At 38.1% G+C, this 21,874-nt stretch overlaps 1 protein-coding gene and 1 long non-coding RNA gene across 2 annotated transcripts in view; both read left to right on the top strand.

Moving 5' to 3' along the window:
* The first annotated feature begins 789 nt into the window (after window positions 1-789).
* CMC1 (C-X9-C motif containing 1) overlaps window positions 790-21,874 on the top strand; it is a 41,267-nt gene continuing 20,182 nt past the window's right edge. The window contains exons 1-2 of the mRNA XM_071735460.1: window positions 790-942; window positions 9,824-9,916. Of these exons, the coding sequence (XP_071591561.1) occupies window positions 915-942; window positions 9,824-9,916 (121 nt within the window). The 5' untranslated portion in view covers window positions 790-914. The remainder of the gene's footprint in view (window positions 943-9,823; window positions 9,917-21,874) is intronic.
* On the top strand, window positions 3,172-8,535 carry LOC139793693 (uncharacterized). The gene is made up of 2 exons (XR_011724723.1): window positions 3,172-3,563; window positions 7,826-8,535. It is a non-coding gene; the product is annotated as an uncharacterized lncRNA (long non-coding RNA).

Raw genomic sequence — 21,874 nt, 5'->3', positions numbered from 1 at the left:
CATATTCATTCCTCTGTAGCGTATCAAAATCATCTGTTCGACCTTTTGACTGCTAGAATTTATTCAGCAAGGTTTTACATGACATGGTCTTTCTCTTGAATGCTTGAAAAATATGACAGGATGCTGACACAATGGAGATATTTGAAACCTTTGACGCTGAACTACACAGAGGTAAAAAAAATTTAAGCTCTAAGTAAACTGAATTATGGAGGAAGTCCAACCTACTATGTCTAGGCTGACCAGGATGCCAACAGGAATTTCCCTAAGAGGTATTTTGCTTGAGTTTCTGGTGGGGAAACACAATTCCTGATTCCACCATGAGCCGTACACCTGTTCCAGGAACGTGACCCCACGAACCATACGGAGACAAGAGAGAGGGTCTCCTGCCCACAGACTGCAAGGCCCTTTTTCAATGGCACAAACCAACCCAGGGACAGAAGCGGCCACCATTACAAATAATTCCCATCTTCCACCTCACGTCCTCGCTGTGAAAGCCTCAGACACCCCAAGGACTCTCTGGGCCAGAAGCTGAGACGCTGGGGCCTGCAGCCCTGCCAGGCCCTGCCCCCACACGCAGTCTGCTCAGGGCTCCGGGAGAAGCTGCTGCTCTCTGTACCCCGGGAAACCCTCTCAGAGTCACAGAGCACAACCACCATCACCCCTCTACGCCCTTCACCGCACCTTGCTCCCCATTACTCCAACCCCGCATGCGCGCAAATCCCCCCTCCCCTCCAGCCTCGCAGCTGCCGCATGCGCCTTGCCGCATCCCTTCCCCTGCTCCCAGCGCCCTCCGCCTCCCCGCTTCCTGACTGTGGGTGCGGGGCTTGCCCCGGGGTTGCGCCTGCGCGGTAAGAGGCGCGGGCGGGGCCTGATTGCGCGGGGTGCGCAGCTGCCGCCGTAGCGTGGAAGGGCGGATGGAGCCGCCTCCCCCCGGCGCCGCAGGTAGGGGAGGGGGGGATGGGGGGATGGGGGGGGGGCGGCCGCCGGGCGCGGTGGCGGGAGGGCGGGCGGCTGTTCGCACGTGTAGGGAGAAGGAAGGGGGATGGAACGGGGACACGGCGACGGATCTGCCCGCCGCCTCTTTCCCCGCCCCTCTGCTCCCCTCCCCTCTGGTTACCGTTTTCCCTTGGCAGGCGTCGGGTTCTGGGAAGGGGCGGTGTGAAGGACGGGCTGGGGCTGCCCTTCTCCCCTCCTTCCTCCTTGCCCGCAGGGGGTTCCCCACACCTTCCCCGCAGCGCTTTTCCCCTCCGCGTCCCGCCCCCCGGACCTCCCGCCGAAAGGCGCGGGGCGAGGCGCCTGACCGCACCTCAGCGGCGACACAAGGTGCCCCGGGACGCCGGGGTGTGAGCGTCCCTGGCTGTGTTACACGTAAAAACAAAAGATAAAAAGTTTATGCGGGCTTCGCGTTACCAGGATCTTGATACCTGGAGCTGGGTGTGCTGGGTGACACCTGGCCGAAGGTGGGCTAGCAGTGTGCCCAGGTGGCCAAGAAGACCAAGAGTATCCTGGCTTGTATCAGGAATAGTGTAGCCAGCAGGATGAGGAAAGTGACTGTCCCCCTGTACTTGGCATTGGTGAGACTGCACCTTGAATACCATATTCGGCTCTGGGCCCCTCACTACAAGAAAGACATTGAGGTGCTGGAGCATGTCCAAAGAAGGCAACGAAGGTGGTGAAGTGTCCAGAGTAGAAGTCTTATGAGGAGTGGCTAAGTCAGTCTGGAGATGAGGAGGCTGAGGGGAAACCTTATTGCTCTTGGCAGCTACCTGAAAGGAGGTTATAGTGAGGTGGGGATTGGTCTCATTTCCCAAGTAACAACGACAGGAAATGGTCTCAAGTTGTGCCAGGGTTGGTTTAGATTAGATATTAGGAGAAATTTATTCACTGAAAGGGTTGTCAGGCAGTAGAACAGGCTACCCAGGGAAGTGCTTGAGTCACCATTCCTGGAGGTGTTTAAAAGATGTGTAGATGTAGTGCTTAGGGACATGGATTAATGGTGGAGTTGGCAGTGCTGGGTTAATGGTTGGACTTGATGATCTTAAAGTTCTTTTTCAGCAAAAGTGATTCCACAATTATTTCTTACTCCAGGTGGAAATAAGCAGTACATTTTTGGACAACATCTGCTGTTAGTTAGAAAGAGCATAGAAGAAATAAAGAATGTACACTTGTGACTAGTTTCAGACAAGAGATGCTCAAAAGTTTGTGCTTCTCTTAAAAGACATGGACCCCTATGTGTAGGAATCCAATTGTATCTGCACTGTTACTATACTTTTGACATCACAGAAAAAAAACCAACACATGAAAATGTGCATTTGGTTGCTGAAGTATTGCAACGTGGTGTCTTTGTTTATGTGACAAAAAGTTTTTTTGAGGATTTTACATCAGTTACCAAGAAAAGCATTCAGGAGCTTTACAGTGATAGAATGAAGACTGTCTGAGCTATTTCAGTGCTTGGCCAGTTCATGGCCGTAGCTATTCTTTGTGCTGGAAGCATTTTGCTGGAATCCTCATCTACAGCTGTCAGAAGGAATTTGAGGTGGGGTGTTCCCCTTGTAGGTAGCTCACACCCTAAGTTTTTGTGACTGGTAGGTCTCTCGTACTTGAACAATAGCTTAGACTGTGTGCTAATGAACCTGCATTATTTTCAGTAGTAAGTATTCAGTCCTGATCTGTAATTAATTCTTCAGGCCCTGTAACTGGATTTGCTGTGTGATGAGGAAGAAATTGTCTCGTGTGAAAAATCTTTACAAGCAACTTCAGTTACTCAATACATGTATGAGCATTTGCAATCTGCATATAATTAACAAATAAGTACTTTGTCGCATCTGGTTTTCCCTTTCTTTCTGGATGTTACAGACTTGCTGTAATACAGACGTTGCTCATTTTTAGCAAACAGGCTTGTCAGTATTCTCATAATCCAGTGCTGCCTTATTGCAGGAACATGAGCCCCAAAGCAAAATGTAAGATAACAAATTCAGCCAGTGAAAAAGGTGAAAATTGACTTTGAGGTGATGATAGAATGGTGAGAAGTTAAAGCTTTGGAGATTCTCCCTGGTGTTGTCATCCCTGTGCTCCCATCTTAATTTAAAGTGATGTCAGTATTGGATAGATAGATCTCAAAATCTGTAACTTTTGAAATATAAATAAATCTATTAAAAGATATTTAAATTGAAAAAAAATTAAAATGGTTGGTGCATAGAAAAGCTGCACTGATCAGCCCCTTCTGCTCTGAAATCAGGGTTTCAGGATATGGTGTATGTTATTTCACTTGTAACACTTCTGTTGCTTCATGTTCTTCTATGCTTTAAAACATTAATAGAGAGCAAAGTACTTAAGGCTCTAGTTGAAATGCAAATACCTATGTACAAATAAAATTACCAAACCCAGCTGTATTTCATGTGTGCATGAAGACATTTGGTCCTGGTTCATCATCAGTCCATACTAGATGTTTTTGACTATAAAATCCATTACCTTTAACAGGATCCTGAATGTTTTTGTGGGACCAAGGTTACAAGCAGGATGCTGAGCCTATTTGTCACTTCGATCCCATGAACCTCATTGCAGTAAGGGCACAGAAGCCCACTCACAGACTGCAGGATTTGGTACTTGAAGCATTAATTACATTGATATTCAAAATTACAATTGTAAAAAATGTATTGTTGTAGGAAAAAAGCCTTAGATTATAGAAACATTATAGAAACATTTCTTTTCTCCTATGACCCTAGTGGGTCAGTCACTATATTAATTTGTTCTGATATGTGACTCAGTGTTTTAAAATAGAGGTTTTAAATAGTTGATAATATATTCAATTATGCAGACTTTTTAATGATTGTTTTTATGATACAAGTATGTGCAAATGAATTCACATGGACTAATCTAAGATTGGCAACTTTTATTTAATACAAAATGGATAAGTTAGGCAAAATAAAGGAGATGAAAATTTTTAGTTGAATGCATTCATTTCCTGGTGGAGTAGTAAGCTATAGTTATCTTTGTCCGTTCAAAATACCACTACAAGTACAGTAAAATAAATCTGAAATGGGTTTTGCAAAAATTGAACCTCTAGAGCCAAGTGTCTGGTTGATGCAAGGAGTATTTGCCAATAAGCACACAGTTGTCCACTGACATCTGCTTATCTTTGATGACAGCTGGTTGGAAAAAAGTAGTAAGGTGTATTTAAAAAAAAACTAAATCCCTTTTATGGCTTAGCATATCTGAATCAAGGCTTCAGAACAATGATAGTGATTGTTTTAAAATGTTTGAAGAGTATTATATTTTTTAACTTGGAGTTTTTGCTGAACTTTCTACATTTTTGCTACTAAATAACATAGCTGATGGTTGGAAGTGTTGGTATAGCTGGAACTTAAAAACATGAGATGTAACAGTTGCTAATGAAATATTAGAAACTTTCATTGTTCTTCATATGTACTGTGATTCTTACTGAAATAGCTACCATACTTAAAGTATTACCTTGAGGTTGCTGGTTTTTTTTTAAAATGTGCATAGATAATGTGAACCAAGAAACCCCAAATTGCAGGATTTATAATGAAAAATGCATGTTTCAAAAACTGCTCCTGGAATTGCTTGACTCACTTCATTTTGGATGCAAAACTTATGAGGCTTCTGTAAACTGGAGGCAAAAAGTAGACAAATTCTCAACTTCTCAACCTTTCTGAGTAGTCTGTGTCCCTGCTATTCATCATCAGGAGAGAGATGAAAGAGAACTGGAGAGTACCATCAGGACATAGTGACAAAGAGTGAATAGATCAGTTTTGAGCTAAATGAGGTGGTTTGACTTTTCCTCAGATCACTTTTCTGAGAAACCTTTGATCTTAGGTATCCTCTTTTAATAATAGTCTTCTAATCTATGTGACAAGCTACAACAGTCCCTTTTGTTATTAGGACTGTAGAGCAGCTTTGTGTTTCGTTCTCTTCTTTTCTTCTGAAAGGTCTGTTGCCCACAGCACAGGTCTACAGCATGGTCCTCTTAAGGCCCTCTGGATCCTGTGGTCAGTGGATAGGAAGCCAGGAGAATATTTGCCATCTGTTTTCCCATCTTCCATACAGACCAATTGGATGTATATTCAGTGCTGATCTAGTGGCTGTGATGCTCTCCTTACTGATCCATTTGTTTCCTGATTTTTGAGGTCATTTTTACAAAAATAATGAAAACTTAAAGTGAATGGCTGTGGTCCTTGGCTTGGACTGAAGTTGGTAGAGCTGTAGCATGGAACTCTGTGGTGCCATCTCCTGCCATGTCATTTACCTGAACTGTTTCGTCCTTTTAAAAAAAGGCAATAAATAGCTTTTGCAGCTGAGGGGTTTGATCAGCCACAGAAAACTATTACAATTGTAGCCTTGTGCCCTACACATTGTGTGCAAACAGAGTGCTGGGATTTGCCAAAACCCGCAGAATTAAGTTTCATAATAAGACTTGGTTTTAATGTTTTGCTGAGTAGGGATATCAGTTTAGCAGTCTCTCTCTCCTTCCTTTAATTCTTTGGTCTGGGCTGAGGTGGTCTGGAAAACAATTTGCTTTTCTGTAGTTTTCTCTATTTCTGACTTTTTTTTTTTTTTTTTTTTCTGGCAACTGCAAGCTTATAACCTCTACACCTATTCTTTATCCTTCCTCTGTTCCTCATCCCTGTGAAGACAGGAGCATTCTGGAACTTGCTGATCTCTGTCTTTAGGAAGCATTCAGTATTTCCACCACACAGATGCCTAAGTATTATTCATATTTCCAAGGAGGTAATGAATTATATACTCTAATACCTGCAAGCCTGTGTTTGGTTTTAATTCTGGCTTAACTTATGTGTATATTTTTACAAAATACTTATGTTTTACTATTAATTGTATTTAGCCTGCTTTTTTGTAACCTTTACTTAATTAGTTAACATTTATCCACTTGTCACTTGTATTCTGTGATAGTACTAGGAAATTACAGCAGAATGTGAAGTTGAGGTACAGGTAGAATCTCATAGTATTAAGTTGCTCTCATTAAGTTTCTCATAGTATTTATTAAGTGTGCCAACTTTCATCTGTCAGGGGGACAAGGAAAAGCTGCTGTTAATATTTTTCTCATCTTCTGGAAGCTGAAGTAAAGTGTTCTTGTTGGTTTGCTTTGCAGCCAAAGGCAGTGGTCATATCAGACTACCCTGAAGGCCAAGCAAAGTGTGTGGAGGATGTGAGTGGGAACCAAGGGTGTCAGCTCTCAAATGCAGAAGGCAAACTAGGAAAATACATCTCTTGCTCATCTGGGGATCATTTTATTGATTTTTTTAAAGATAAAATAAAACAGTAGTATCTGTAGGGTCTAGTCTCCAGTGAATCTGGTATTAGAATAAGAATTATCTTTCTTACTGCAGGATAGTGAACTTATGAAAGGGGAAAAAAGAACTTATTATTCTAGAAACTGTAATATAGTTGAAAAAAGACAAAAGGAATTGATGGTTTCACATCATGGCTGTCTCATGTTTTTTGATGAAGTCTTGCTTCAGAGGTGTTGTTTGTTTCTTTGAAAGTTCTAGCCATATATGTTACTGTAGAGCTGATTAGGTTGGGTTGATGATTATGTCTTTGCAAGTGCTTATACATTGGTATTAGAAATGCAGTTACTCAGCACATAAACGTATTTTTCTAGCTTATATTCAGTATTGTTATTATTTGTGCCTGATTTTTCCTTAATAATGACTTACTTAAGTCATTAAGAGATGCCAACTCTTGATGATGAGATGGCTAGAAATATCAACTTCAGGAAAGTGTTTTAAGATCTCTGAAGGAAAATCACTCTAATTGTAATACAATGGATCATTTAGAATCAAGGAAGAATATTCAGGTACTTAATATGCTACAGCTGAAACTTATGAGTACATACATTACTGCCCAAACTGAACACTTGCATTTGAGCTATTTTGAGGGATGGTTGCACCCGTATGCCTAAAACTACTTCCTTGATCTAAGATTATTTGACTTACTTTTCATAGTTTAAAACCTGATACTTACCAAGAAACATTCTTTCAAAAACTGCAGGTGAGAAGACCACTGCAGTGGTCTTTAATCCCTGTTTCCTTTGTACCGTTGCAGGAATTACCTTTGAATTATCTCTCTTCTGATTCTTCACTGGGCACTGCCCCATGTCCTGATGTGCCCTTTCCTTCCTGCATTTTCAGCCTCTGCAGTTTGACAACATGGGACTAAAATGAGGGAATTTGCCTCGAGCACATCTCTGTCATGGGTCTGGTTGTGTAGCTGTTAGCATCAGTACAGCTACGTTTGCTGTCAGTCTTATGCCCCTTTCCTTCTCAGTCAAACAGAAAATTTGGTGCTTAGGCTAAAATAAAGCCCCAAAAATCCTTTTGACTGTTCTTGGCAAACAGGGAGGTCTTCTCGGTCTTCTGACTGTCTCTCTTTTTTTTTCTCTGTGTATATATTTGAGTTAGTTTATTAATTTTCTGAGTTGAAGTGGTTGCTTTCTCTATGGTTATGTGTGTAATAATGCTGATAAGCTAGGTGTGAATGGGGGACTATTAAAACTTCCCATTTGGTGGCATCTAGCAACATGCTTGCTTATCTGTATAAAGTTTCTGCCTGATCTAAGGAAGCATCAATAGAAAGCTTTTTTTTTTTTTTAGGGATATAATTTGGCTATAGTTTGAGACAGTGATGTTCATCACAGTTCAGTCTTCCTTCTTGTGCTAGCCTCATGCAGTTACTTCTCATGGGCCAGAACTGGATCAGAGAATTTATCTATTTAGATGAACAGTTACCCGACAGTAAATTTATTTACCTTTAAATGAAATTAACTTCCCATTTCCATTCACCTCAGGGCTGCAGTGCACATCTGTGTTGGCAGAGAGAAGTCGTGGGGATGGGGGGAGGCAGGACTGCCACAGTGCCACCTTGCTATGACTGAAGTTGGTAGAGCTGTGGCATGGAACTCTGTGATGCCATCTCCTGCCATGTCATTTACCTGAACTGTTCTGTCCTTTTAAAAAAAACATGTGATATTCTGCAGAAAGTTAAAAGTAAAAATATGCAATTATAATTATTTTATCTCAGTCATGAAAATCAGAGCTTAGGAGTTTTGCAAATTAATTTTTGCACGATCTGTATTTTGCATTTATGTTATATAGATAAGACACTTTTTCTTTCTTTTTTTCTGTAGGAATTCCAAGTAAGAAATTTTTGAGGAGAAAAATAAGTCTTTAGTGCAGATTCTCTGTATTGCTCGTGGTAATCCTCTGATTCCCATAGAAATATCACTGATTCAATATAGTGTAACCTTGAAGCAGTAGTGAATCTCAAAACATCAGTTAGAAATTAATAAAGAACTGTTAGTCTCTGTTGCCTTTTCATGTGTAAGTAACTGCAGATGCTCTGACAAAGTGTTTGAAAACAGTAAATTCTTCTTTTCTTCATTTCAATATATTACACTTTTTAATTTCATTTAATCTAAAACTGTTTGTAAGCAACTAAAAAATGAAATTATTGTCACCCAAAATAACAGTGTATCTGACAATAAAGTTTTCATAATGTTAGCATTGTGGCTGATGCTATTTTGAATCAAAGTATCAGCATCACAGGGTGAATAAATAGTGTGTTTGAGGAGGAAGACTGTATTTGGCAAAACCATGTTGGAGTATGTAGTGTTCTTAACAAATGTCATTTGAAGGATTTTTAACTCGGAAACCAAGAAGTAAAAAGCCATGCTTGATAAATCTCATCACTTTGTTTTGAAGAAAGCAGATTGGGAAATGCAGTCTTTTTCTAAATGGTCTGTGTTGTTTAGTTATTTAAAATCAGTGGCTGTATTCAGAGTACTGAATTCTGGTTTAAGACAACTGAAAACAAAGTGCAACTGTACCTTTAAGCACAGAATTCAGGCAGCAGCATTTGTTAAGTTGAATTTCTCAATGAAAATACTCCTAGCTCCTCCATTGTAGAGGCTTCTTACATTTTTTTCCAAAGAATAGAAGTCTTCCACAGAGCAATACAAATTTCAGGGTTTACCCTAGTATGTGCTATATTTCTCAGCTTTATGACAGTGAGTAAAAAAGCCAGTTTGTACAGATAATGTACATGGAATGTAATGTTCATAGTCGTATCCTGAAATAAAAGTAGTTCTCAGTCTTTGTGCAGTTCTGTATCATAGAATCATGGAGTGGCCTAGGTTGGAAGGGACCTTAGAGATCATCTACTCCAACCTCCCTGTCATGGGCAGGGACACCTCTCAGCTGGACAAGGTTGCTCAGAGCCTCATTCAGCCTGGGTTTGAACACCTCCATGGAGGGGGTATCTGCAACTTCTCTGGGCAATCTGTTCTAGAGTCTCACCACCCTTATGCTGAAGATCTTCTTCCTAATACCCACTCTAAACCTATTCTCCTTCAGTTTGAAACCATCTTCCCTTGTCTGGTCGCTGGACAATGTTGTGAAAAGTTCTTCTCCAGCCTTCCCCTAGGTTCCCTTCAGCTGTTGGAAGGAAGCTACGAGGTCCCCCTGGAGTCTTCTCTTCTGTGTATAGACCTTCTATTTAGTAAGGCAGAAATTGGAACGTGCTGCCAGAATTTTCTCCAGTATTTTTAGTCCAGTGTATACATTGAGCAGAACAGAAGTATTCAGATTAATGCCCATATTTGTATCTGAGCAGTATTAACTTTTGATCTGTGTAGTCCTTTCGTGGTACTTTCAGTTGCTAGTTTGTGAGAGTTTTAGTATACAAGTGTATGCTATATAAACAATGCTGTGTTATTTCTGTAGATTGACTTTCTGTGATGTATAGATAAATATTTTTATCATACTTCTGTTTTTTTTCACTCTTGCAGAAGATTCTAAGCTGAGACATGTAGAAAAAGATGTTTTGATTCCACAAATAATGAGGGATCGAGCCAAGGAGCTGTGTTCAGATAAAGTGCAAGGTGAGTCAAATATTCCTTGGGGGATCAGATGTATTCACTTTTGTTCCCTGAATTTAATCCTTTGTTTTGAAGTGAAGTAGTCAGAGAATTAATATGTATGGTTTATATCTTATCTGTAGACTGTGAAACCAGTAGTAAAACATAGAAATCTACCCTGTTGGCTTTGTCTGCTTCCTGATGTAGACTGTTTTCTAAAATGACTTGTTCTGGAAGGCTGTGGAATTTAGTATGATTAATATCAAACTTTCCACATCTTGGAATAGACCATGTGATGACAGAGCAACACAAGAGTTACTGTGTTCTATTAGGTTTATTATATAAGTGGAATTGTCTCGTGAGCCTTCAGTTAGGGCCTCCCTCATGATAATTTTTTTAAAATATTCCCAACTAACTTCATCCTTTCCCTGCCCCAGTGTTTTAATAATACATATAGAAAAACACACACCTTATTAGATCAACATTGGAATATGATGATGCAGCCCATGTTCTCACGTTTTCTTTTTCTTTTGAAGGGTACCAGACAATAATTCTTTAACACTGGGTATCACCACTTCTTCTGGTCCCTATTTGTTCATATTCTGGAAGAAATCTGGAACTTTCTGAAGTACCAGAAATATAAAGCTACTTATGTAGAGCTACACAGGTTGACCTGGAATTTTGCTAGAAGATGGATGTGAGAATGAAAAAAAAAAATTAGTACACAGAATTATTCTATTGAAGTAGCATGCTTTCAGTACAGGACACCTGCCTGTTGTCATCTGGATCTGTGCTCTCTCAGCTTTTTATGATTGCACACCCCATCAGTAAAAAATTCTGAGTGCTCAATCCCAATATATACATTTATTTGTACATTTGTTTGTACACTGTACTATTATGTACATATAAACCACAAAAATACAAATTTAAAAAATGAGGTAAAGATGAAATAAACAGTACTTCAAAATCATTTTGATGTTATTTATCAGTGCTATAAAAAGCTTCTTGCTTTGAAAATATTTCTACTAATAGCAATGTTTTTTATTGAGAGCTATATATTTCAATATTCTTCATTATTTTCTAAACTCTTTAGCAGTTTGGGATAGAGTGATTCGAAGGCCAGGCTCTATGTTCAGTTTATTTTAATGCTTGGTTTTAATGGGTGTGTTGTAGATGAAAACAATACCTCACAAAGATGTGTAGTTCCTAATGGAAGAAGTGCATTGTTGTCTGCACTTATTAAATCATTATGCTCATTTTTCAATCCTCATTCTCAACTTTTCCAAAGATTTTGCTTGAAGTTAGGGTAGTAAGGGACCATCTTGCTTCATGTCAACCAGTTGTTCTTCCCAACAAGTCAGAAGGTGTTACATGTGTATATTTTTAAAAAACAGGTTCAAAACAAAATCAAGCTCTCATTTGGAAGATTTTTAAACAGATTAGAAAATTCTGTTTCTGTTGTTTTAAAGTGCACAGATATGGGAGTTCTCTGTGGGTGATACACTCATATTGTGTTCAGCAACAAAACCAAACCAAAAGTCACATAACAAGGGGAACATATCCAAACATCTGTTTTTAAAGTGCTCATTTCATAGCACAAGTTTCTTTTGACAAGCATTTAATTTCTCACTCACTGTCAAGATGTTACCTTCACCATGAAAAGAAAATAGGAAGTATGTTTTTTTTTTTGGAAACATCTGCTGAGTAGCAAACTACTTACAGCCACATGTCATCACAAAGAAGGTCAGAAAATTTGTAAATCTTGTGGTTTTGTGAAAGAGAAATGTGTGAAGTTAGATAACTCTTTAAAGTACTTTGCCACAAGACAGCCAGCAAACCTCTGTGTGGTCCAAGAGATTTTTTGTGGCCCCTCCCCATCTCATTCCGAAGTCTGGTAAAGGTGCTACTATTATTTGAAGGCCTTGTTTTATAAAGATAACCACATGGGTGTCACTCTGTAGCACTTTGTGTGCTCCTGGCTTTGCTGCAATAGCAGCAGTAAAAGAATTGAAAGTGTGAAAGAATTTTCAGGTGTGCTGTTCTCTGTAACCTTGCCCATCAATCCCTTCTTTATTCCAGTCACAGCAGATAGTCCATCAGTGGTAACACTGGCACAGTTTTTCCATAAGACGTTGTTTTTATTAAAGAAGCCATATCCTGTTGAGACTATATCTTTTCCAGGACAACTCTCTAAGAAATTCTTCATGCATTTAATTATTAAAATGCAAATACTGTAAGCTGAGAGAAGATAGAAATTTGTGTACTTTCATCCAGCTGCGTAGCTCCCATCCAGCTCCCATGCTGTGTAAGTTGTTCTAATACTTGTTTTTCAAATCCTCAGCAGTGTCTTCTATGCATTTTCCAACAGTATTTTCTGATAAAGGAATGCATTTTAGTTTGCTGATATACTGTTTTGAACATACTGTTTCTGCCATTTTTACCATGGCAGTTCTTCAGCAATGTTTCCTGAGTGGTATTTCATTTTTGTCTGTTGCAATTACCAACAAAGTTTCAAAGGAGGCTTTTAGACATTTATTACTATCCTTAGAGTCAAATGTAGTTCAAGTGGACCAGCAAATTTTCAAGCAGCTGCTTTTAGGGGTTCCCCAAAAGATATAAAGTAATGTTAAAACAATTTTGAGGTGTGTAAGACTTGGGAAAATCTGCCAATGAAAAGTGGCATCACATGACAGGTAACTTGTAATGCTGCCAGAAGGACTTAATACACCTTTTTTCATTTTATTGATGGTGGAATAATTTTGACTTTGTACCTGTTAGGAAAACAATGAAGAGGAAAAGCAGTTACAGTAATGTGTGTAATTAAAAGAAGTCAGTTAAAAATATTTTGAGAGCATGCTATTTATGTAATTCTATTTGCAGGAAGACCTAAGCACAGGAGTGTGTGTATGTGTGTTTGCTTTTCTTCCCTGAACTTCGAGGACTTTGGTTTCAGACTCTTAATTTTCTGTGGCAACAGCCTCTATTGGACATGATCTGTGTGAGTTGTGGACCATTTTACCTTGTAGCTTCTCCTATTTTTTTGCCTCTGTCAATTTTTTATGTATCTTTAGGAAGTTGAGGTTTGTGAATACCTCTGTCTCCCCTTCATTCCTCCATTTATCAAGTGTGGAAGTTAATGGTGCAATCTCAATATTTCTGATGCAGTTCTTATGATCAAGTAGAGAAGCAAACCCCACATTCATATCCCTATTAAAAAGAAAAAAAATTATAGCAATGGTTCAGCTATTTTGTTGTATACTTTTTAAACTGGGTGTGGGAGGGGGAGAGACCAACTCATGAGTAATTAAGCTTAAACAATTTTGTGAATGGCATAATTTATCTTCTTTAAAATCCATTTTGAAATTATTCCTGAAATAAATGTTACAGAGTAAGTAGGCTATGGCTTTTATGCTGTAAATAATTATAAGCTATGAACATAAGCTGTGTAATGAAGTAATCAAAACTCCTGCAGTCAGTTTTGTGTGCTACAGAGTGCACACATATGCCTGAAATTCTGCTGTTTACATTAAGTGGCATAGCTACTTCTTTAACTTCCTCTCAATGTATGGCTTTTCTGCTTTATGCTAATTTCCTATTAATACACCTTTGTTTCACTTCGTCTTCGTGGTAAATGCATTGATAATATAGGAAATAAAGCTGTTCTACAAGTATGGGCCTTTACAATTTACTTGATCATGCTAGGTGCATATGTGTCCCTATGGGGAGCCCCTATACATTCAATAGTGCTCTGCATGAGCACAGGGATCCATCTGTATACAGCCCCTTACCTTAGCCTGCAGCTATACCACCTAGAGCTGTCTGCTTATCAGAGCTAATAATGCAAGTAGTGACAGCCTGTCCAGCACGTGTTCAAGAGCCATCCAGGGCAAAGAAATCCCAAGGGTTAAAAAAATAAGTAAAAAAATAAAGGTTTTGTTAACTCAAGAGGTGATCCTGCTACCCTATTACAGTAAAATGGGTGACCCGTTAGTGTGCTTGGTTGTTAGCGTAGCAGGGGAGCTTAGGGATTAAATTAAGCATGGAAATGGGTCCATGTTCTCATTTTTTAAGAACTGTTCAGTGTTGTGTCTGATTACATTTCATTTCCTTAGTTTATTTACTTAGAACTTTTTTTTTCACATTGCGCCAGTATGGTTTTTGTGTGTGCTACATACTTCTCAAGACTTTAGTACATCTCAGTTGCAAAATGATTTCTATGTATTTAAGATTTTCAAGCATTTTTTCAGTGAAAATGGATATATTAGTAATTTTTTGAGAGGGTAAACATGCTTTCTGCAAAACACTAGGCAGTTTTCCATGACCATTATGTGAATACGCTTTATTGTGTTCATATCTATGCACTGTATGTACCTGAAATTGTGGGTTATTACAGGAGTATTGGAAGTGTAATAAAAAACAAGAAAAAACCCACAAATGAACAACATTGTCATAAAGAAACTCTTCACTGTATTTGTACAAACTGTAGCATAAGTTCATCTGAAATAATATTAAATCCATGTATTTTTCTATCAGTTTTTCCTTGGCATATAAAAGTACCTACTTTCAAGCTGAAGTAGTTAAAAGGAGTGGTTATTTGCCATTGCCTCATCCATGGCTTTTATGAAATAGCTACTTAAGCAAGCTGTTTTCCTGTAAAATTGTCAAGTTTTTGGCTTTCATTTGCCATGATAAAGTTTAATTTTGAATAAGCAAAATCATTGAAAATTTCAGGAACTCAAATCAGGAAAGTTAGCTTATCAAAACTTCTGTAGTTTCATCTAGCAGTTCCGTGCTTTCTGTGATTCTTCTGTGCTCTGAAACTAGAGACGCTCACTAAAAAAAAAAAAAAAAGCTGTGAGAACCTTTAGTTCATCTTTTTCTTCTCTAGAGAAATGTTTGTTCTATTTCTTAGGAGTACTTACTCTTCTTTTCAGAGTTACTGATCTGAAACTTGATGGATTTAAGAACTGTTGAAGACAGGAATATGCAGACTTTTAGGATTATACACTCAGTTCAGTTTGATTTTATGTTACTTGGCTTGGAAAATAGAAACAGCTGACTGATGGATTATGGATTTGGGCCTTGAAGACATTGTCTTAAGTTGAGATTCCAAAGAGAAATTATTGGATCATTGAGTCAGTCATAAGGTCATAATTTTGTATTATATGTATTGTAAATATTTTGTGTATTTGTTGCATTGTAAAGTAATTCTGCCCACTTTCCAAAAACATCATAGTTTTTATTGCTAGCATAAAAACAATCTTGCTCCAGAGACAAAGGATTTTATTTCTGAACTTTTTTTCCCTCAGTTCTGTTGTTTACTACTGGTACGTGGTCTGAGTTTGGAACTTTCATGGTCACCAAGAGTGACTCGCAGTTATCTTCAGTAATTGTGACTCATTTGTAAGGCTTCCCAGTGGATGGTGGATGTAGTAAACTGAGTTAAACACTTTTCAGGCTGCATACAGGGACAGATTGTTAGTATCAGCCTGGTTCTGCCTTTAGGAATACAGTGAGTAAGGGAAACAATTTACATGATTGAAGACCTGATCTTGCCTTACAGGATTGAAGGACTTGATCTGCCTGATCTTGCAAGTAAGAATGTGGCCATTTTTTATCATTTTTATTTGAAGCTGGTTGTGTGAGATACCCAGTTGCTATGTTCTTTTTTATCTCTTTTTTTTTTTTTTTTTTTTTTTTTTTTTTTTTTTAATTTTTTTTTTTATTAATTTTTTTTTATGAGAGAGAGACAAAAGGGAGATGTTTCCACATGTCCTGAGTTGAGAACCTTCCCTGGAGAAAACTGGCATGGTGGCTCTGTTGTCTGTAGAAACTGTGTAATTAAGGCAGCTGGATTCACTTTGCTGGGAAGACTCTTGATGCGTGGCAGGGCTTTAAAAAATGGTTTGGAAAGTGTGGCTGGAAAAGGACATTTCCAAGCAGCCACCCTCCTCCCAGTCTCCAGTTTCCCCATTAGCCCTCTCCTCCTCAGGGCTCATGTTGATACTTAGTGAAAATGATGGGATGCAACACTACTGCAGGCTTCTCTACAGTAGAGCATGACCAGTGTCAGCCAGAGTTTTGATAATGTGCAGTTGCTGAACAGTCCTGTCACTGACATTATCTCTGTCCCCGTAGGGGCCACCTGCTCTACACCATGACCCTTACACCTGACACATCAGGGCCCATAAACCCAAAGAAATTTCTGATTGAACTATGTGTGATGCTGCACATTTAAATTCCCAAGCACACCTTGAGATATTAATTCTTCAAAAAAAGAGTTTCTTTATATATATATATATATTCTTAGCAGAAATGCAGATAATGAAATGTGTGAAATACTTAGCAAATTTCAGTGTGATATTACTCTGTGGTCACTTTCCTTTGTGTTTTAGGCCAAGTTCTGTTAAATGATGCAAACCCTTGCCACATGTCACTGAAGGATTAACCTATTGGTACCTACAGTCATAGTTCTGAGGTTGCCACTGGAAGATGCTAAGAATGATAGTAGTGCAAAATTACATGACAGTTCACATTTAAAAATTTTGATGACTCTTATTTACTTGAAACAAAAATCACCATCCAGTTTGCCTCACTATGAAATTATAGTCCTTACAATTTATTTTTTAGGAGTATCTGGGAATACCATGATCTTCTAATTGACCAAAGCAAAGAGATCAAGTAACTGGTAAAAATCAATGAGTTAACATGACAGCTCCTGGTAACTTATTTTTTAATTGAGCTGGTGTGCTCACATCTGCTTGTGTACATTCTGTTCAGAGTTTGATGGAAAGCCTGAGAGGTTACATTGAAGCATAGATTTTATGACTGGAATAGCTTTCTGTTATGAGGATGAAAGAAGAATGCTGCCTTATTACCTGCACACTCATTTTTGTGAAAGGAGCTTGAGAACATAGGTTCAATCTAGCACAAAACTGTGGGGGGAGAAGGGGTGCAAAATGTTATTCTCTGTCACTGTATTTATTATCTGAGTATTAAAGTACATTGTAGTCACACTGTGTGTGACTCCATGATCTTACATCAAGCTATTGAGATTCCTGTTGTACGTGTTGTGCAGTTGTCAGTTATTTAAATGGTTCTGGATGTTTTGATAGTGTATATCTATATTTAGTACTGATAATAAACTAGCAGGTGTTTTTACCTTGCTAGCAAGTGGAAGGTGCTCATTTTTTGTATGATGCATGTGCACAATAGCTTTTATTTGGAAAAGAAGTTATTAGGCTCTATATATTTCCAAAGTACATTTACTCTGATCAGATTTAAGTATGTGAATTAATACAATCTCTAGAGGGATTATGGTATGCTGAGCTCTGCTCCAACAAACTGGGAAGAGAGAACAGCTATATGTAAATTACAAATTGAAGAAATGAGATCCTAGATCTCATGGTCTTTTTTTTTTAAATGATAGTTACTTAACTACCCTAAGCTAATTTAGGGTGTTTTATAAAAAACAGAGATGAGACTATGTTGTGTTGTTTGGTGGTGGAAATTTAAGTATTGTAACCAATATTAGGACTTTTAAGAAAATGTTCAGGGAACTTACCCTATTTGATTTATTTTTTAATTTCTCCCTCCATGTCAGTTCAACCCAGCTGATGACAAGAACTGGGTCAGACTGCTAGCTTTACCACTGCAACTTAGTTGTGTGGGTTTTTTTATTTTTTATTTATTAGGGAGTGGAACAGCTTTTACAGGGACAAAGAGAAATGAAATCACTTTCAGGGAAAGAAAGAGGCCTCATTATAGCCACCAACAGCAGTTATTGACAGCTACACTTCCTATTAACAAGGAGCATTTAAGAGTTTGGCTGTTGGATCTTTGGACTTGATCTAATTTGCTAGCATTAATTAGTTTCTTTTGAGCACAGACACTTGGTGCTCACAGCTATAGATTTGGACGACTAATTAGGACAGAAAATTGAACAGAATGGGGTAAGGCATTAACCTTCAACCATTACCAGCTGGGGCTCTGATAAAGACCACAGAGTCCAAATGCTCCTATTCATGCAAAGAGTACTCTAATGAATATCAATTTCAGCCAGGTTGCCATATCCTACAAGCACTATCTTAATTTTGATTTTCTTACCTGGTAGAGATTTTTATGTATATATATATATATATATAAATATATATAAGTGATATTGCTAGTTTAGAGCTCATTGGTAACAACCTCAGTAGGTTACCTGTGTTTTGTCTAGTCTTTCAAATAGTTTTTTCAAGTTAGAGATTTTACTAGTTTCTAGTTAAAATTCTATTTCAATTTTTTTTTCCTGCCCAACATAAATATCTTAACATAGCATACATTAATTACATGATGTTAGCAAATGCTCGTTTAAATAGAGGATGGTTGCATATTTTTAGATTATTGTTGAACATGGTAGTAATAGCCATGACAAGAGCACTGACCAAGCTAACTACTGAAGGTTGAACAATAGGATTGCTTCTTTTGCAGCTTTTATGAGGAGATACAATTGTGAGGTTGTGTTGTTGTTGTGGTATTTAGTGATCCAAATTCAGGAGAAAAACTGTTCTTCCAGACTGGGGATTGATGGTGTTTAAGCACCTGCAGAATAGAAGTACTCTGTACATAAAGAAAGAAGAGAAAGAATTGTCCTTAACCTTTTGTACCTCTTCTTGCATTATGGGAAGTGTCAGACTCAAAATTAAGATCCAAGGTCATCAGTTGTTTCCACCCATTGGTCATATCACTACTCCCTGACAAACTCCCCATGAAGTCTGGCCATTGCCTCTCTCTCTGTACAACTTCTCTTACTGGAAATTCATTGCCCACTCATCAGAAAAGTGTAAAAGTCTCAAAGTCACTTCTTTGAGATCCTTTCTTCAAATTTGTCTCTTTCAGGAAGTGCTCTAGCATTAATATATATATCCAGAATTTCAAAGAATTGAATCTTTTTGGGCTATGCCTGTTGTTTAGCTCTTTGGGGAAAAGAATACCTTTTGGGTGCTCTAATTATTTCCAGTCCTCCATTGGTAAATTCTGTCCTGTCAGGTTAAATAGCTAGTTCCATGTCTTGGAGTCCTGATGCAAAATGTACTAATGCAGGAGTTAAAAATCTAACTGTGACAGTTAAAAATAAGAAGATAAAGACATAACAGTAACAGCAACTTCCATCTTTGCTCCATTTTGGTGCAAGCTGTAAAAATAAATATGAACTTGCCTGTAGCCACTGGTCTTGGGGTATTTTGTAGTACTTAGATCAGTCTTCAGAGAACCACTTTTCCTGAGTGTCTGTGAGGTAGGTGTCCATAGGGCAGCAGCCAGTGGATAGAGAAGATGTGTTCAAGTTCCTGTCCCAATAAAAGGAGGAGGCCTCTAACTAATACTAGGTTTGTATCTTTTCCTGGTTGTTACATACTGTATTTGCTGATTCATATTGTTTTCTTTCCCATTTGACACATTTTGGTTCTTCAGTGTTAGACATTTTTACTGCCAGCAAGTGAAGGAATACTTGGGGTTTAGTCGAGTTTTTTACGTCCATTTATTGACCGTGCTGGTATCTATAGGTACTGTAGCTTATGTGTTAGAGTAAAGCAGTATTGTATTACTGTGGCATAGTTGCACACAGCAATGCATTGTTAATGGCAGTACATGTGACTTGTGGTAACTGTTATTTTAACTGCATGTCCTTAATGATGTATTAAGAAGTTGCTGTGCAGATTATGATTATAAACCCCTCTTAGATACTGTATTCAACAGTAACACAGTTAGCACTTTGTGTAAATAAACCTGTTACTTTTAAGAGGTCATGCTATGTTCCCTATGCAGTGTATAAATATTTATATTGTATATGAATTATGAATATTACCCTGGGGTTACTTTCACACAGAAAATAGGTTATTTTTCAACTGCTGAAGTAGGAATGTGCTGGGTAGATACTACAAGGCTCAGCAGTGGAAAACAGAACTTAGTTTGGTCAAAAAGTAGCTACTTTGTATTCAGAAATACAATAAATAGCAAGCTTTCAGATAGCCTACAAGCAGAGTATTCACCTTGTAAAGATCATATGATATTCAGGGTAAGGAATAGAATAAAACATCTATCCACCGTTCTCTGAAAACACATGAAGTTGCCAAGTGTATTTACCAAAGAAAATTGTTCATCCAAATCACAAAAAATTAAATTAAGTATTAATTCCAATTGAGGTGAGTGGGAATCTGAATAATAGTTGCAGGTTCATCTAATATATTCTGATTTTGTGAGGTGGTGAATTGTGAGATTTGTAGGTTTGATCTCCCATTATTTCCTATAGACCGGAGAGCTCTTACAGACTCAAGGGCTATACCTGCTGTATATATCTTTGTATGGAATATTACAAGGTAGCAGAACCAGTTAAAAAAAGATAAAAAGAAAAAAAAAAGAAAGAAGGAAAAAAAAAGGCAGGAATTACAGGCATTAACAGGCAATAGAGGAATTCAAGTAGAAGTTGAAATGCAGTTTGGCAAACAAACACACTTTCAACAAGATGAGGTGGTCTAAATGGTCTTCATGCTTTATGGTGTTCTGAGCAGAGTGTGTTTAATGAAATATCAGATTTTCATGTTTTTGGGGGCTTAAAGCATTTTAAATTTCTTTTTCTGTGTGGAACAGTAGTTCTGAAGATTGCTTAGCTTAAACTGAGTGACTTGTCCTTCTGGCACTTACTCTTAATACAGAAGTTAATAGAACCTGTGTTAGCAACACTGGCAATGTGCAACTTTTTTTAAAAGTAGAAAAAATGTTGTCTTTTGATGACTGGGACTGGATTCTCATGAATTATTGTTATTCAGGTCCTCTTAAAAAGGGCAAAATTCATCTCTTTCCCATCCCAAATTTACTTCTGTTGGTGTTGCCATTGTTTTCCAATAGTCATCTCTGCTGTGCTGCATAGAAAGGGAGGAGGGAGATCTGTGTTATGATGAGTGTTATACTTACAGGCCTGATGCTGGAGAAAGGAGTAGAGGCTACATTATTAAAGGTCATAAAACACTCCTGCTCTCTTTTCATCCCTCTGAATTTTATTTTTGGCAGTTTATCACCCTCAAAAATAAGAAGAAAGGAACCTTGCAGAAAAAAGTTCCTGGAATGTGTGCTGCCTAAGATCAGGATAGATACCTTTAGATGAAATGTAAGTGAATGACAGAAGGTGAGAAGTATTTTGCATAAAGAACCAAGAACTGCAGAGGATGTGAAAAAGGATGGACAAGGGATACTAGAGCTGTGCAGAGCACTGAATGTATAGATGAGGTTTTAAATTTATCCTTAGGGAGCAAGGAAAATTAATTTGAGCTGCTGTATAATAGATGTGAGAAGGATGCTATTACAGGATTTGAAAGGAATTGTGTAAGGGGTGGAAGATACTCATTCTGATGGGATAGTGAGCAGGAAAGGAACTTGAATCCCAAATTTTTATGAAGCTAGAGTAGAAGAGCAGTGCATGAAAATTTCCCTGAGATGGAGTGAAGAGATTCTTGTCTTGGTATCCACTATATTGGGAGGAGCTGAAATAGTTGTAGGCAGTTATAGACTTCAGTTACATTAAGGGATGTGCCTTCTTAACTTTTTCCTAAAACAAGTTTAAAAAAAGTTTTCTTCAAGTCTGAATTGCCTTTTTTTGCCTTTAATGGTCAAGTTCGGGATTTTCTTGTATGTATTTTATAACACATAATGTCTTGTACTTTATAGCATTCTTCCTGTCTGTAACCTTGACTCTCTCAAGCAAGTATCTAGTCATTCTTCTTTTTCCTCCTGTTCATTATAAACTAAAAATGTAAAAATGTCCTCTGAGCCTCCAAATAGTCCTTTTTGAAACACTAAATCATATAGTCTGTTTTTTCTGTAAATTCACCACTACACTTGTGTAGCAGATTTGATAGAGGTCTTGCCTTGTTTCATGAGGCTGATCAAAAAGCATTGCAAAAGTGTGGCTTGAGACACCAGTGTCTGTAGACTGCCAATATAATT

Source organism: Heliangelus exortis, chromosome 2 (assembly GCF_036169615.1).
Source record: "Heliangelus exortis chromosome 2, bHelExo1.hap1, whole genome shotgun sequence".
Lineage (NCBI taxonomy): Eukaryota > Metazoa > Chordata > Aves > Apodiformes > Trochilidae > Heliangelus > Heliangelus exortis.
Note: the sequence above shows the minus strand (reverse complement) of the source record. Positions and strands in the feature narration are given on the sequence as shown.